At 43.2% G+C, this 18,250-nt stretch overlaps 1 protein-coding gene across 4 annotated transcripts in view; it reads right to left on the reverse strand.

The window, feature by feature from the left end:
* ADGRG6 (adhesion G protein-coupled receptor G6) overlaps positions 1–16,222 on the reverse strand; it is a 174,014-nt gene extending 157,792 nt beyond the window's left edge. For 3 of the 4 annotated variants that reach the window (XM_050949482.1, XM_050949479.1, XM_050949481.1), the window contains exons 1-2: positions 16,014–16,078; positions 10,498–10,598 (exon numbers count right to left, since the gene is read on the reverse strand). In XM_050949482.1, coding sequence (XP_050805439.1) covers positions 10,498–10,597 — 100 coding nt within the window. In that variant the 5' untranslated portion in view covers position 10,598; positions 16,014–16,078. Of the gene's footprint in view, positions 1–10,497; positions 10,599–16,013; positions 16,079–16,172 lie in introns of those variants that run through there. The other variant, XM_050949480.1, reaches the window with a different exon arrangement.
* Positions 16,223–18,250: the final 2,028 nt, after the last annotated feature.

Raw genomic sequence — 18,250 nt, forward strand, 5'->3', positions numbered from 1 at the left:
TCCACAAACACCCCAGACTTGGCTCCTGTATTCCTTACATGGGGATAGGGTCACATCCTAAACTAGTACCTGGCTCTTTTACATGTGGATAACCCTTCCAATCCCCTGACCTGGCTCCCAGTTTGTGTATATCCAGACCCCTCAGTGATTTCTATTCAAGTTATGGGGAAGCAAAGACCTTCCGGACACCCTCTCTTCTCTGGCCCTTTCCTTTGAAGAATACAAACAAACAAAAGGGAAATCATGCCTCACCAATCTACTAGAATTCTTTAAGGGGGTCAACAAACATGTGGACCAAAGGGATCCGGTGGATATAGTGTACTTAGATTTTCAGAAAGCCTTTGACAATGTCCCTCACCAAAGGCTCTTATGCAAAGTAAGCTGCCACGGAATAAGAGAGAGAGTGTTCTCAAGGATTGGTAACTGGTTAAAAGATAGGAAACAAAGGATAGGTATAAATAGTCAGTTTTCAGAATGGAGAGAAGTAAATAGTGGTGTCCCCCAGGGGTCTGTTCTAGGACCAGACCTATTCAACGTAATCAAAAATGATCTGGAAAATGAGGTAAACAGTGAGGTAGCAAAATTTGCAGATGTTACAAAATTACTAAAGATAGTTAAGACCCAGGCAGACTGCAAAGAGCAACAAAAGGATCTGTCAAAACTGGGTGACTGGGCAAAAAAATGGCAGATGAAATTCAATGTTGATAAATGCAAAGTAATGCACATTGGAAAGCATAATCCCAACTATACATATAAAATGATGGGGTCTATATTAGTTGTTACCACTCAAGAAAGAGATCCTGGAGTCATTGTGGATAGTTCTCTGAGAACATCCACTCAATGTGCAGTGGCAGCCAAAAAAGCAGATAGAATGATGGGAATAATTAAGAAAGGGACAGATAATAGGACATAAAATATCATGTTGCCTCTCTATAAATCCATGGTACACCCATATGTTGAATACTGTGTGCAGATGTGGTTACCCCATCTCAAAAAAGATATATTGGAATTGGAAAAGATTCAGAAAAGGGCAACAAATATTATTAGGGCTATGGAATGGCTTCCGTATGAGGAGAGATTAATAAAACTGGGACTTTTTAGTTTGGAAAAGAGATGGCTAAGGGGAGATATGATTGAGGTCTATAAAATCATGACTGGTGTAGAGAAAGTAGATAAGGAAGTGTTGTTTACTATTTCTGATAACACAAGAACTAGGGGTCAACAAATGAAATTAATAGGCAGCAGGTTTCAAATAAATAAAATGAAGTCAACCTGTGGAACTCCTTGCCAGAGGATGTTGTGAAGGCCAAGACCATAATAGGGTTAAAAAAAAACTAGATAAATTCATGGAGGATAGGTCCATCAATGGCTATTAGCCAGGATGGGCAGGAATGGTGTCTCTAGCCTCTGTTTGCCATAAGCTGGGACTGGGTGACAGGGGATGGATCACTTGATGATTACCTGTTCTGTTAATTTCTTCTGAGGGCACCTGGCATTGGCCACCATTGGAAGACAGGATACTGGGCTAGACGATCTGACCCAGTAGGGCCATTCTTATGTTCAAATAATAAATATTTTTAAATAGCCACTGGAAAGACTAACATGGTTCCCTACACTCCAATGAACTCCACTACCTGTGATATCACATGACACACAGTTACTCTTCTCCTTACATCTAGTTCTATGGACCTAACTGAAAACCCACTGAAGTCAACTGAAAGACTGAAGTCAAAAGATGGCTACTGACATCTTCAGATCAGGCTCTGCCACAGGTTGGGTGATATCAGCTGCAACACAGTGGTTCCATAATAGCACTAGAAGGGGATATAATATGGAACTATTGCAAACTATAGTTTCCTTCTATGTATGTTTATCTTTAAAATATCTTTTCCACATCCTGAATACATTAAAATTGATTAAGCTATAGTTAAGATTGTAGATTTATAGCATTTACTTAAGGGGATAAAAATTAAGAGAATGTTGCAAGTCCCTCAAAAGGCACAGACATTAGAAAAACTGGAAATTCAATGAAGAGATTATACTCTAAAAAAAGAAATTGGAAAGCAAATATGGAGTTTTAAACGTACATTTAAGGTCACCTAAACAACCTTGGTTCTGATCCTGTATTACGATCCACAGAGCAACCAAAATCAGGAAACAATCCTATTCTAAAGACCAGACATCTTCCTATGCATCCACAACTACAACAACTGAGACGTGATCTAACTGAACTTTTGTTGAAAGGTTAATTATATATTTTGTGGAGATTAAACCCTAATGTTTTTACTTCACTAGATCAAACTACTTCTGCCTTATTTAAGATGATATGAGGTTACTGTAAAAAGACAGACTTTTACATCTCTTCACTAAAAATGTCCTTATTTAAGCCAACCATTCAGTACAATTTCCCAAATGCATGTAAGGTTTCCATGGCAAAAAAAATTGTCATACTGTGAGACATAATGTATCTGGATCTCCCAATTTCCTAAATGCTGAATCAAAATTCAGATCGATTTTATGCCAATGTTCAGGGGACCAACTTACGTATTGTTGACATATTGTACAAAAACAAAGCCAGAGAATCCAGAGTCTCTCTGCTACATAAATGGGATGGATTTAAGCCATCCTTATTAAAAACTCTATTATCATCATCATCATCACCACAACACCCAGCTCTTTCATAGTATTTTTCATCAGTAGATCTCAAAGAATTTTATAAGGGAGCTAATGATCATTAGTCTCATTTTCGCAGATGTGGAAAGTAAGGCACAGAGTGGGGATGTGACTTCCCCACAGCCAACTAGCAGTCTAGCGGCAGAGCCAGGAATAGAAACCAGGTCTTCTGAGTCCCCAGCCAGTGCCCTGTAACTAGGCCACACTCCTCATAACATCACTCTCTTATGTCCAAGATGCAACAAGTGCATAGGGTAGAACAGAACAGAGTTCAGGCTTTGGGGATGACATACCATGTGTATTTCTACATTTTAAAAGAAGTGGAAAGTGCACTTCCTAAACTTTGAATGAAGTGTTTTTTGTTTTGGTTTGTTTTTTATACTGATTTTTAAGAGCACAGTATGGGTACGTCTACACTATGGGATTATTCCGATTTTACATAAACTGGTTTTGTAAACAGATTGTATAAAGTCGAGTCCACGCAGCCACACTAGGCACATTAATTCGGCAGTGTGCGTCCATTGTCCGAGGCGAGCGTCGATTTCTGGAGCGTTGCACTGTGGGTAGCTATCCCATAGTTCCCGCAGTCTCCCCCACCCCTTGGAATTCTGGGTTGAGATCCCAGTGCCTGATGGGGCAAAAATCATTGTCGCAGGTGGTTCTGGGTACAGCCTCACCCCTCCTTCCCTGAAAGCAGCAGACAACCGTTTCGCGCCTTTTTTCCTGGGTGAACTGTGCAGACGCCATACCATGGCAAGCATGGACCCTGCCCAGATCAATACTGCAATCGTGGACGTTGTAAACACCTCGCACATTCTCGTGCAGTCTATGCTGAACTGGGACCTGCAAAGCCAGGTGAGGAGGAGGCGGCGGCTACGGCAGCGTGGCGACGAGAGTGATGAGGACATGGACACAGAATTCTCTCAAACTGCGGGCCCCTGTGCTTTGGAGATCCTACTGGTAATGGGGCAGGTTCTAGCTATTGAACGCTGATTTTGGGCCCGGGAAACAAGCACAGAGTGGTGGGACAGCATAGTTTTGCGGGTGTGGGACGATTTGCAGTGGCTGCGAAACTTTCACATGCGTAAGGGCACTTTCACGGAACTTTGTGACTTGCTTTCCCCTGCCCTAAAACGCCATAATACCAAGATGAGAGCAGCCCGCACAGTTGAGAAGCGAGTGGCAATAGCCCTCTGGAAGCTTGCAACGCCAGACAGCTACCGGTCAGTTGGGAATCAATTTGGAGTGGGAAAATCTACTGTGGGGGCTGCTGTGATGCAAGTAGCCAAAGCAATCATTAAGCTGCTGCTAAGAAAGGTTGTGACTCTGGGAAACGTGCAGGTCATAGTGGATGGCTTTGCAGCAATGGGATTCCCTAACTGTGGCGGGGCGATAGATGGAACCCATATCCCTATCTTGGCACTGGAGCACCAGGGCACCCACTACATAAACCGCAAGGGGCACTTTTCAATGGTGCTGCAAGCACTGGTGGATCAAAAGGGACGTTTCACCAACATCCACGTGGGATGGCCAAGAAGGGTTCATGACGCTTGCATCTTCAGGAACACTACTCTGTTTAAATGGCTGTAGCAAGGGAATTACTTCCCAGACCAGAAAATAACAGTTGGGGATGTTGAAATGCCTGTAGTTATCCTGGGGGACCCAGCCTATCCCTTGATGCCATGGCTCATGAAGCCATACACAGGCAGCCTGGACAGTAGTCAGGAGTTGTGCTGAGCAAGTGCAGAATGGTGGCAGAATGTGCATTTGGCCATTTAAAGGTGCGCTGGCGCACATTACTGACTCGCTCAGACTCAGCCAAACCGATGTCCCCTTTGTTATTGCTGCTCTACGGTCTGTGTGAGAGTAAGAGGGAGACCTTTATGACGGGGTAGGAGGCTGAGGCAAATCACCTGGCGGCTGATTACGTGCAGCCAGACACCAGGGCGATTAGAAGAGCACACCAGGAAGTGGTGCGCATCAGAGAAGCTTTGAAACGAGTTTTATCACGGGCCAGGGTACGGTGTAACTGTTGTGTTTGTTTCCCCTTGATGACCCCCTCCCTTGATTGACTCGTTCCCTGTAAGCAACCCACCCTCCCCCTTCAGTTACAGTTCGTTTAAAAATCATGTATTCTTTATTAAAAAGTCATTATAAAAAGAGGAAGAGAAATGACAAGGTATCCCGGGTGTGGTTTGGGAGGAGGATAGGAAAAGGCTACTAAAAACATTTTAATGTAATGACAACCTTTTGGTTGTGCTATCCACGGGGATGGAGTGGGCGGGTGCACGAAGCCTTCCCCCACGCATTCTTACACATTTGGGTGAGGAAGATATGGAACATGGTGAGTGGTGAGGGTGGTTACACAGGGGCTGCAGCGGCACTCTGTGACCCCGTTGCTCTTCCTGAAGCTCTACCAGATGTCGGAGGATATCAGTTTGATCACACAGAAGCTCCAGCGTTGCATCCTGCCACCGCATATCTTTCTGCCTACACCTCTGATCTTCCTGGCGCCACCTCTCATCTCAAGCGTCCCTCCTGTCCTCATGTTCACTGGCATCTTTCCTGTAATTTGATACCACGTCCTTCCACTCATTCAGATGAGCTCTTTCATTTTGGGTCACTTCCATGATTTCCGAGAACATTTCGTCTCATGTCTTCTTTTTCCTCCGCCTTATCTGAGATAGCCGTTGGGATGGAGTAGGGAGACTTGAAAAATGTGCAGCTGCATGAGGGAGGGAAAAAAGGAAGAGAAGTATTTAAAAAGATACATTTTACAGAACAATGGTTATACTCTTTCACAGTGAACAACACTATTCACCTTACATAGCATATGTGATTTCACTACAAGGTCACATTTGGCATCTTAATATTGAGTGCCTGTGGCTCTGGTGTTACAGATCTCACAGACGCAGGCCCAGGCATCAGAATTCAGCTTGCATGCGGCCATGGTAAGCCATTGTCTTTCGGCTTCTGCAGCCTTCATATACACAGTGCCCTCCTTTCCCAAAAACCAAGCAAATCCCGTTCAGTGATGCTTCTTTCCTGTTAACATGCAGCAGCAGAAGCCACTCCCCTTTCCAATTTTGTGGGGTGATCGCTTTACCCCTCCCCCCACCACATGGCTGGATCATGGAAGATCACTGCTAATCACTCCCCTCCCCCGCCACCGCGTGGCTGGTAGCAGGGAAGATCCCTGATAGCCAAAACGTGAAAAAACTCAGCGATATTTCCCTCCCCCCGCTTGGCTATGTGCAAGGAAGGATTTCTTTTAAGCAACAGGCAAACAGCCCAGTAGGAATGGCCATCTCTGTCCCCTCACTTAAATTCCTGAATTTCAACCAGGTTACCATGAACAGTATCACTCTCCTGAGGATAACACAGCGAGATAAAGAACGGATGTTTCTTGAATGCCAGCAATTACCGGGACCATACACAGCTATGCTTTGTCATGCAATGATACCCGATTACTTGCTATATGCATGGCGTGGTAAGTGTCCTACCATAGTGGACGGAACAAGGCTGTCTTGCCCAGAAACCTTCTGCAAAGGCTTTTGGAGTACCTCCAGGAGTGCTTCATGGAGATGTCCCTGGAGGAATTCTGCTCCATCCCCAGACATGTTAACAAACTTTTCCAGTAACTTTATTGGCCGCGAATGCATCCCAAGCCCTCATGGCAAATCAATCATTAAAAAACGCTTGCTTTTAAACTATGTTTTATATTTACAAAGGTACACTCACCAGAGGTCGCTTCCATGGCTTCACCGTCTGGGCTAGTGGCTTGGGAGGGCTGGGAGGTTAATTCCGTCTGGGTCACAAAAAGCTCCTGGCTGTTGGGGCTAACGGAGTGCTTTGTGCTCTCTGCAAGGTCATTCTCCTCTTCATCCTCCCCCTCCGCAGAATCCTCAGCCATGGTTGAGATTACAACCCCCACCTCGGAATCCACGGACGGGGTGGGGTAGTGGTGGCACAGCCCTCTAAAACTGCATGCAGCTCAGCGAAGAAGTGGCATGTTTTCGGCCCTGACCCGGACCTTCCGTTTGCTTCTTTGGTTTTCTGGTAGGCTTGTCTGAGCTCCTTAACTTTCACTCTGCACTGCACTGAGTCCCTGGTGTGGCCTTTTTCCATCATAGCCTTGGACATTTTTTCAAATATTTTTTCATTTTGTCTTTTGGAACGGATTTCTGTTAGCACGGAATCCTCTCCCCATATAGCGATCAGATCCAGTACCTCCCGTGCGGTCCATGCTGGAGCTCTTTTTCTATTCTCAGGAGACTGCATTGCTACTGTGCTGATGAGCTCTGTGTGGTCACCTGTGCTGATCAGAGCTCCACGCTGGTCAAACAGGAAATGAAATTCAAAAGTTCGCGGGGCTTTTCCTGTCTACCTGGCCAGTGCATCCGAGTTCAGATTGCTGTCCAGAGCGGTCACAGTGGTGCACTGTGAGATACTGCCCGGAGGCCAATACCGTCGATTTGCAGCCACACTAACCCTAATCTGATATAGTAATACTGATTTTAGTGCTACTCCTCTCGTCGGGGAGGAGTACAGAAACAGATTTAAAGAGCCCTTTATATCAACATAAAGGGCCTCTTTGTGTGGACGGGTGCGGCGTTAAATTGGTTTAATGCTGCTAAAATTGGTGTAAACGCATAGTGTAGACCAGGCCTATGTTAACCAATGGTCCAGTTGCTCAAATTACAGAAGAAATTTTGAGCTATTTGTACATCTCAAGCTGGCGGCCTTACCCTGGGAAAGATACACTATTTCTCACCCTGCTGGTCAATACAGATCCTCAGCGGATGTAAATTGCCATAGCTCCATTAAAAGTCAATGATCTATGACAATTTACAGCAGCTGAGGATTTGTCCCATGAACTTCCAGGACCTGATCCAAAGCACACTGTATATCAAGATTGCAAGTTTTTGCAAAATACATGCTTTAATTCAAACAGGAATTAATTCAGGAAAGTCCTCATGGCCTATATTAGACTGAAGGTCAGACTACATGATCAAAGGTCCCTTCTGGCCTTAAAATCTATGAATCCTTGGGAGTGTTTCCACTGACTTCAATGTGCTTTTGAACAGGTCTATATTAGGGTAATTCACTGAGCTATTGCACCTGTCTTTCAGTATGTTTGCATTTAACTAGCCAATTCATAAAAAAGGAGCTGTTCACCTTAAATAGCTGCTGACACATCACAGAAAACTCTGAACAAACTTCTATTTAGAGACAATTCTGCTACTATTATAGGTTTTCTGATGTGTTTATTCCTCCCTTGAGTTTTCTTCCTGAAAACAGGCCTGATCCTGCATCCTTACGCAAGCAAAGCTCTAATTGTAAAATTATTACTTTTGCATTTGTGCCCCGACAAAAGCATTACTGACTTTTTTTGCCTTGACTACCTGCCCTATAGTTAATCCACGAGAAAGGCATCTGATTATGATCATCCTTCCACATATTTAACCTCCTCTAGTCAAAGTGCAAAAAATCCAATAGCTTTCTGAGATCACGGATCACTAGTGAAGCTGCCTGAATGTCAGATTTTATGGTATTTATTCTATTGCATTAACTTCAATAGTATTTAAATTAACAACAACATTCTGGATACTATGTGTGTCCAAAGCCAAACTGACATACATCTTTAGCAAAAAGAAAAAAAACTTGGCAAAGAATCTGTAATGCATTAAAAGGGCTGCTTGTCATCTGCTTAGTACACCTCAAATAGCAAAACTTCTATTAAAAAGTACAAAGAAATAGGGGGAAGGTTAGTATATGGCATCTCCAGTTTATAGCCTAACAAAGAAGAAACACACACCTGTGAGTTGCAAGGACAGCATTAACAAAGAAAAGCCAAGGGTCTGCAGACAGGTCCACTGAAATCACATCACAGGAGACATAAATGTCTCATTTTCATTTCAATAGAGTGTAAACAACAAATGTTGCTTGTGACTTGCTTCATTGCTGAACAGCAAACATATCTGTCTATTGAAATTGTTTATTCCTAGCTATCCTATCTGAAGTGTCTGATGATTGATGTTCCATTAATTGAAAAATAATGTACAATAGAAAACTCCTGCCTATACACATTCACATTTGAATAGCAATAAAGAGATTAACACATAAAAAACATAAGTTTTCTTTTTAGCCAAAAGACACAGGAGAAACAAAACAAAACAGAAACATAAAAATTGACAAGTATCAAATCAGTGAATTCAAAACAAAATGCCTGATTAACAAGTATGCAGTGTTGGTCCCAGGATGAGAGAGACAAGGTGGGTGAGGTAATATCTTTTATTGGGCCAATTTCTGGTGGTGACCTGAAGAAGAGCTCTGTGTAAGCTCGAAAGCTTGTCTCTCTCACCAACAGAAGTCCCATAAACAATATTATCTCGTCCACCTTGTCTCTGATTATCAAGTGCATTTTGGCTTCTTTGTACCACTTCACTGGCATTAAGCAACCTTAAAGTTGGTGTAGCCAGCTACTGGCATATATGCCCCTGCAAATGAGGGATCCTGCAATGGCACGGAACCGTTGTACTGTAGTGGTTCTGGATCCTTCCAGTGACCAGCTTAGGGAGACTGGCTGAGGCATCCTTGTGCCCCAGCATTCCACAATTGCCAGACACAGGGCCCACTAAACAGTTGATGAAAATTAGATCAGTCCCCCAGTTGGTTTATTTTACACTAAGGACCAGACTGGCAGCTGGAGAGCTCAAGATCAAGGGGATTCAAATAGGAGCTTTGCACACCCCAGCTGTGCTGAGCACTACTCAGCTACAGCAGACAGTCTGGCCCCAAATTAGACTTGTGTCTATACTGTTTTATCTACGTTTAAAAAGTACATCACTTAAACTGTTGTGCAGTTGGAACTATGAATGTGCAGCTTGGACAGTTTAACAAATACATAACCTCTAATGAAATTTCAAAGCTCTTTACTTGTTTGTTTAAAACAAACAACAAGTGAACATCGCTATTTATTTCACCCTGTTTTTCAGATTTAGTATGGTCCTTCCATTGGGAAGTTAATAACTGGAAAATTTCCTATTTGATATGGAATTAGCATGCCACAATCTGCTCCAAGGTTTTCTTATGCTCAAGAACTGTGCAGTAAACTGTTGAAACTCCTAAAATACTTTCTGTATTTGGTAAATCAAATCTATAGGTCTTCAGTTTACAGACAATAATTTCAAGATATTACAAAATTCTGCACTCACCAGTTTCTACAGACTGACAAAGGCTGAGTTTTTAATTACATGTTCTGTCCAGTATATGATTGTTCTATGTTCATATGGATTTTTGAAGCAATTTTTATATCATTCAAATTGCATGTTCACAAACTATTTTAAGATTAATCATCATCATCCTTCATTTACAGTTTTTAAGGTCAACTTATTTGTAATGTGAAGAGTCACTACATTACGCACACACATGCCCACATACCCAAATTTGGAAAAAATATTTAAGTATCACACCTTATTCTGTCAATAGAGGAAATGAATGAGAAAATCAGAAGAGATGCAAGAACTTACAAAGAAAAATCAGAAGAAAGGGTCAAGCAAATAACTCAAAGTCAAGGTTCACAATTAGCTGAAGAAAAAGAAATGGCAGTGATAAAAGTGAAATACTATTTCAAAAACAGCTAAACTGAACCTTGGCAATATCATAAAACATAAATCAAACTATCAAATTACAATGTAAACAAAATATTAAATTGTGAATGTAACAAATACATAATACAGCCATACATAAGACTAGTTCTTATTCATCAAAATTGGGCCCATGATCTTTTTATTGGAAAGAGATGATAGTTTGCTCACTTACCCAAATCCTGTGCACATATCATGTAGATAGTCAATAAATATAGAAAGTGCTGCAGCTTCCGTTTCCAGTGATAGCACCACATATCATTCACAGGTGACATCCTGTGAAGCAAGAAAGCAACAGTTTAGGAAACCTTTAAACAAGCCAAAACTTGATTTTTTCAGTAATAATTAAGATATTGCTGTTATTACAGCAGCAGTTGAAAAATATGGAGTTCCTTAGAATCTTGCTTTAAAAGAGTGTTGTCTCTGGTCTTTATATGGCAGGTAAAAGACAAGGTGTTCATATGTCTGATAACAGACAGGCAAACCAGAAGATGGACTGTGGTTGGATCTGTGGGCCATGCATGGTGGGTGAGCGGTTGTTTATGACAGTTTGTAGCCCATATTCAAAACATGTAGGGTGGATGATGTAAAAGGGATATGGTCTGTATGTTGAGACTGGGCAGGAATACAGATAGAATTAAGGTTCTTTTTGGAATTTGCAATGCACTGACATGTATTATAGACAATATGAAGAGTGTATTTGAATTAAGGTTCTTTTTGGAATTTGCAATGCACTGACATGTATTATAGACAATATGAAGAGTGTATTTGAATATTTACCTTTCTTCCCGTAAGTGTTCTTTCCTACACTTTTCAGTCTTAAGGTTTTTATAGCTGTAACATTCCTTGGTTTACATATTGTACAGTAAATAGAAACCTTAACTAGGTAGTATTTTCTGACTGTCAGTGTCCAGAGGCCCAATCCTGTTCTCACTGAAATAAATTAGGTTTTTGATATTTAATACAATAAATACAAAAACAGTTTGGCCAATTCTATTTGCATTCCTTTGCCTTTAAAGCATATATGACAATTTTTAGGCCAAATCAAAATGTTTCTAGCTAAAAATTATGGTGTGTGAAAGATGGACAAGCAAGAAATAAGGCTTATAATGGAACTTAGTCCCAACCTTTACTATGGAGATATAACCATGGATCCAAAATTAATTGTAACCTATTGTATTGCTTTCTCTTTTTATGCAACAACTCAGCAACAAGCAACAGCAAAGAAGAAATAGTGAAACACAGCTCACATATTATATTGACCAACACCATTCTCATCCTATTTTGTACTGACGGCCTATAACTGGCCTTTTTTCAGTAAGAAATTGTTGGGTTATATTGAGGGGACAGAATAAGGAAGGAAACAGGATGGACTGGCAAGAACACCAAACTAGCAGTAACGAAAAAACCATCACACACAAATATTAAATAAATTGACCCAAAAGACATTTGGATGAACTTTAATGCTATTTGTCAGGCTGTGAATGTGAGGGAGATTAGTGAGAGAAAAAACATCAGGCACATATCATAAAAAAAAGACTTTTAAACATATGGAAATCTTTTCTCTTTCCCCACTCCATATATATTGCTTTAAAACGGATAGTGGAAGCCAGGGATAAATTTAAAATCTTGTCCACTAATGGCTCTTCTAGCTTTTAAAAGAAAAAAATTTAAACACCAACAAGCCAAGATGAGTAAGCATCCTAAAATAATCAACTGATGAAACAACTAATGTTGCAAGTTTAAAAGTAACAGTTCTTCAAATCAGTCCCCTGAAACATATGCTACAGACCTAGGTAAATAATATTTCATGAGATCAACTGTTGTGAATGGATTGTAGGAAAACCTAACTGCTGTTCTCTAATATAAGTATCTGACTACAAAAAGATCCAATTCTTTATTGAAAGTTTTGTTAAATTATTAACTTGAAGCTGATTTATTTTTCTGAGATATGGTAAAATTAAAATTTAAAAAAGTTTTAAAGACAAGCACAGAACATTCAGGGCTCTGAAATACAAGAATCTCTTTGATGAAGCCAGATACAGCAGAATAAGCATATTACTAGACAATAGAAATACTGTCCTCCAACTCAGTGGTCCATAAATTCTTGTTAGCATCTCAGACAACAGAATGCCAAGACTTGGGAGCATGTACAGTATGCAAAAAATAATTTTCATACATATACAGATACCCTAAATATTCCTCTAGAAAGTTGCTGTTGATGAGAATCTACCCTGTTGAGACAACAAAACAAATTATATACAATATGCAATTAAAATCTCAACATTTGCCAATTGGGGTAGTGACTGTAACAGGAAATCTTCTATTTCAAATGCAGGAAGATACTGCTGTTTCTACAAGAACAAAGTGTTGAATATTTAATGGCAGCCACTGACAGAGTAAAGTTTTAGCATGATGCACAGGACTTTCACTAATACCAGTAGAATTCACAGAGCCAGCAGACTGAATTTCTGAGCAGAGGTAGCATTACCAGTCTGTCAAACAATCAGAACAATTCTGCTGGACTTTAAAGAAACCTGGTTTTGTCTCCGTCTTCAAAGTGCTGTATACACATTAACACTTTGTGAGCTACGTACCTACATATTATAGATGGAAAAGTTGAGAAACAGACATTGTAACTTGCTCAAGACCATCCAGCAAAAGGAGTACAACTCAAGAGTTTCTAGTGCCTAGTTCTGTGCTAAATCCACTGGACTACAGTGTCTCTGGTGACTACCTACTTCTAAAAAGTCTTGTGTTGCTCTGATTCTCTGAAAACTGACCAAACTAAACTGATCCTATAAGACTTAAATAATAACAACAACAACAACAACTTTGTGGGGGTGGCGGTTGAACTGTTGTAGTGCTTAGAAGCCAGAACCCTATTGTGCTGGTCATGGACGGTACATGAAACCCCCCACCCCGGTTCGGGAAGCTAGCTCCTGCCCCTCCCCTTCCCTCCACCCCACCCGAGGTGTAGCGATATGGGCTATTGCTCAAGGCATCAAGGGTCATCAAATGCCATAGCATTATGCAACTCAGTGTTGAACAACCAAAGGTACAGTGTCCTTTTGAATGGGCAGATCATCAAAGCACACACCCTCAATGATGGTCTACCTCAGGGATCTATGCTGGCTCCCTTACTGTTCAAAATCTGCATTAATGACTTACTTGACACAATTTTGCACAAGTTCAATTACACTAACAATATTGTGCTTGTGGTACCAGACAAATAATCACCACCATCAGTAATACCCTCTCATTTGTCCTTATGATAATGGCCACCAGCTGCCACTTGGCCACGAGCCTAGCTCTGAAGGCAGAGATGCTGCCAGAAGCAGTGCAGAAGTAAGAATGGTATGGTATGGTATTGCCAGGGCCGGCTTTAGGACATGTGGGGCCTGATTTGAAAGAGTTGCCACTGAAATGCCACAGAAGACAGCGGCAGCGATTGAGCTGCCGCCGAAGATAGCGGCGGCATTTGGCGGCAGCTCAATTGGTTGCCGCTGTTTCCGGTGGCACTTCAGCGAAGGCTCCTTCCTCGGCAGCAGTTGTCTTCTGGGGCCTTACCTTGCAGGGCCCCTCTTCTGGAAACTGCAGGGTCCAATTCACGGAAATCGGCCTAAAGCCGGCCCTGGGTATTGCCACCCTTACTTCTGCACTGCTGCTGCTGGCGGGGCACTGCCTTCAGAGCTGGGTGCCCAGCCAACAGCCACTGCTATTCAGCTTCCCAGCTCTGAAGGCTGTGCAGAAGTAAGGGTGGCAATACTGCAACCCCTCTAAAATAACCATGTGACTCCCCTGCAACTCCCTTTTGGGCCAGGACCCCCAATTTGAGAAATGCTTGTTTTCCCCACAAAATCTGCATAGTATTGGGTAAAAACACACAAGAGACCAGATTTCACAGTCCACGACGCATTTTTCATGGCTGTGAATTTGGTAGGGCCCTATTCGTAACTAATGGAGAGACAAGAATATTAAGATAGTAATGAAATAAAATCCTCCAAAGGATTAAGTAAATACTGTAAACTGTAACAAGAATGACTAGTCTGTTACAGAGGAGTAGAACTGCAGATTATTTCTGCCTCTAACAACCAGATCACTACAACAGTGAACATGGCTCAAGGTGATGTCTTTTTCTCTCTCTTTAAAATTTAGGCAAAATTCGCAGCAGTGAGTCTGATTCTATCTTCACCTAGTACCTGCATGTGACCTCAGAGAAATCCATGTAGCTAAAGCAGCTCAATATACTGTAGTTGGTAACTATCATTAATCCCATTATAGTTGGATGTAATCTCACTATAGTTGTTAAAAATATGTATAAAAGGATAACTCTGTTATCCCTCTGCAGATGTAAATGCTCTGCAGAATAATAAATGCAGTCTACAATGGCTAACAAAAGCATTTACCAATTTTTTCAGTGAAAAGACAATTTTAGATACTGCTGTGACATAACCAGTTGAGCACTCCAGCTACCAACTTCATGCAACCCATAGCTACTGTACTTCTATTTCCTATGGTGCAGGAGACAATGGGTGTATTCACAATTCATTCTGGAAGAGCAAAATCGTAATGTAATTTATCTAAACCATAAATGGGGTGGTAATCTGACATGGTTCAAGACCAATTTAGTGCTTGCCTTGCTAAATCTAACTACCAAAAATCCCACATTGTATATACAATATCCAGCTAAAGCAACATCGGCATATTTCTGGAAGTACACAACTTCAGAGTAAAATACATACTACTCCTAAATAATCCAATCACCTTTGGCTCATGCACCAATACCCCATCTACGGAACATGCTGGACATATCTGCATACACCATGGACCTTGTTCAAAACCTGGGCAGAGTTCTCCAGAGTGAGATGTGAATTCTGCCCTAGGCACATTGACTGGATTTTCTTTGATCTTTGACATGGGTGAAACTATTAAGAAAAAAATGCTGCTGACAGTTTGAAATTTAAAAAAGAGATACCATCAATTTCAAAACATGTCATTTAAGTTATGAAACAAAAGTATTTTATGATGGAATCACTATGGAGTTATAATACAACCAGTGAGAGACAACTACTTAGTGTTTTAGTTCCTGCAAACTAACAAGAGTACATTTCAATTCTACCTAATTTTTAATTGTAAATTGCTAACTTCAGACAATGCTATTTAAAACTTCCGTTTTTAAAGTGCTGCTTACTCTGCCCATATACAACCGTTCTCTGAGCCAGTCAAACATCTGACTTGAAAATACCTTCATCTTCCTTCAGTAAGGCATATACATTTCAGTTTAAAACACGTCATTTGTAAGTGTCCGATATTTTCTTGGTCCTTGGATTTCCCTCCAAATTGAATTTTCTAGAGTTGCAAGTTACCAACATGCCTCACATTACTAACGCGGTAGCACTGTATTAGTGCAACGTTTGTTCTTTAGGCATAAATTCTTCTTACTTTACCTTATGCTGTAAAAGAAATCTCCCCTTTGTGCCTGGATCATTGCTTTCATTCAGTCCCATCTCATAGGCTCTGTATCACCAGGTGTGAATGTGCTGGAGAAGCACTGATTCCAACAGCTCCTTTGTATATGTCAGCAAAGGAAAAGAGCCTACCTGGGAATCTGCCCAAGATTCAGTACAATTACAGAGGGAAAGGCTAACCCCTGGACCAGATAGATTATCAAAGATAGAGTCTACGAACCCTTGTGAAGGTGCCCTTTCTCTCCCTCTGAAAGGCTGCAGGAATCTAACACTCTCTCCAGCAGGAGATTGTGGGGAACAGCGAGGAGTGGGACTTAAATTTTTACTCCGCCTGACCCCTCCTTCTCCCTTCTGTTCCTTCCTATTTTTGGCACAGTACCTCGCTGGCTAGAAAGAGTACCTCTCGCCGATCTGGTTCTTAGATCTGAACTCCACTTTGAAAGAGTTGAACTTTTGGCTCCAGATAACGTACGTGTGTACACACACACACACACACACACACACACACACACACACACACACACACACACACACACACACACACACACACACACACGGATAGTTTTTGCAATATTCCCCTGGAAGCATCGAAAGTAAAGAGTAACTTCTGCTTTCAAACTGACTGTAAATTATATATAAAAATCGGTCTTCTCTGGATCTTACAGAACATTCCCTTGACAAATCCAGATATTGGCCAAGCAGTATCCGTTGGCAAGTGTGCACAGACAGACCACACGGTTTGTCCATTCTTCTAGCCCTACCTTTCCGCACAGAATAAACCAGAGATTCATCACTGGCTAAGGGGGAAAGAAATGCGGGCTGTCTGGCCTGAATCTCTTTGACCAAGGGCAAACCGGTTTGCTGCCCCAGCAGTTGGAGAGAGTCCGTCCTTACCAAACTGTTCCGAAGGTTAAAAATACTCCTCCCCCCAGCGTGGAAAGCGCAGGGAGACGAAACTTACATGTTAACATTACTGGGCTGCTGTGCTCCGACGGGTGCCAACCACCGACCCCTTGTGCTGCGGTCGCCGCCTCTGGCTGCCTCTCGCTCGCACTTCCCGGGAAGTTCAGCAGCCGCTGCCCACCCGAGACACGCAGAGCCCCGCGCGGGCTGGGAAAGCGGGGAGCGGCCCTTGCTCAGCCCGGGTCCCTCCCGCTCACCGCGGCGGCCGGGCTTTGCCTCTCGCAGCCGGCGGGAGAAAGCGGGGGCTGAACTGGCCAAGCAGCTGCCGCTGCTCTGGGCGGGTGCTGAGCGGGGGGGAGGCTGAGGGTGGGTCCCTGCGCTGCCCACCCCTCCCCTTCGCTGGGGTCCGACTGGCCGGCCCCGGGCAGCTGCGGTGCCTCCCGGCTTCCAGCGGGCCGGGATTACTCAGGTGGCTGCGCCGCTGCTGGCTGCGACTCGGGACAGTGCGGCCGGCGGGCCGTCCCCTGCCCGCGGCGCTCCCCTCGGAGGCCGGGCTGGAGGCGCAGCGCCACCCGGCAGCAGTGACCTGGGCCCCAAAACAGCAGCGGGAGAGAGGGTCCGGACCGCTAGGGGCACCGCCTGCCGCTGCCCAGAGCACACACTGTGGGGGACACCCCGCCCCGGAGACACCCCCACCGCCACACGCTGCCCTAGGGGTGCCCCGCTCCCCCCACACGCTGTCCCGGGGGCATACAATACAGAGGGGACACTACTCAGAGAGACACACTGCTTCAGAGACCCCCACCCACTGCTTCAGGGGCACACACCCCAGAGACACCCACTCACTACCCACTGCTCCAGGAGGGCACACTACAGTGGGGACACAACACCTCAGAGAGACCGCACACCCGCCCCCTCCCCCCAAAAGACACACTGCTCAAGTGGCATACAACAACGCTGAGGCCACGTCTACACTACAGCATAAAATCGAAATTATTAAAACTGGTTTTATAAAACTGGTTATAAAATCGATTTTACGCATCCACATTGGGCACATTAATTCGGTGGTGTGCGTCCATGGTCCTGGGCTACCATCGATTTCCGGAGCGGTGCACTCTGGGTAGCTCAGTAAAAGAATGAGACCAATAACTTCGATTTCTGTCCACACTAACCCTAAATCGATATAGTAATATCGATTTTAGGGTTACTCCTCTCGTTGGGGAGGAGTACAGAAATCGATTTTAAGAGCCCTTAAAATCGATTTAAAGTGCCTTGTAGTGTGGACGGGTACAGCGTTAAATCGATTTAACGCTGTAGTGTGGACCAGGCCTCAGACACACACCACTCCCAGAGATACATTCCACATTGGTCCAGGGTCACCCACTGCACTGTGCTTCCCTCCCTGCTGCCAGTGACACACCACACCCCACCTCTGGAGCACATACACACATCCCAGGGACACATGACCCAGGAATATACACACCGACTCACGGATGCACATACTACCTTGACGACATACACATTCCATGCACTGACTCTGAACTGTCTCACACT

The sequence above is a fragment of the Gopherus flavomarginatus genome, chromosome 4 (assembly GCF_025201925.1).
Source record: "Gopherus flavomarginatus isolate rGopFla2 chromosome 4, rGopFla2.mat.asm, whole genome shotgun sequence".
NCBI lineage: Eukaryota > Metazoa > Chordata > Testudines > Testudinidae > Gopherus > Gopherus flavomarginatus.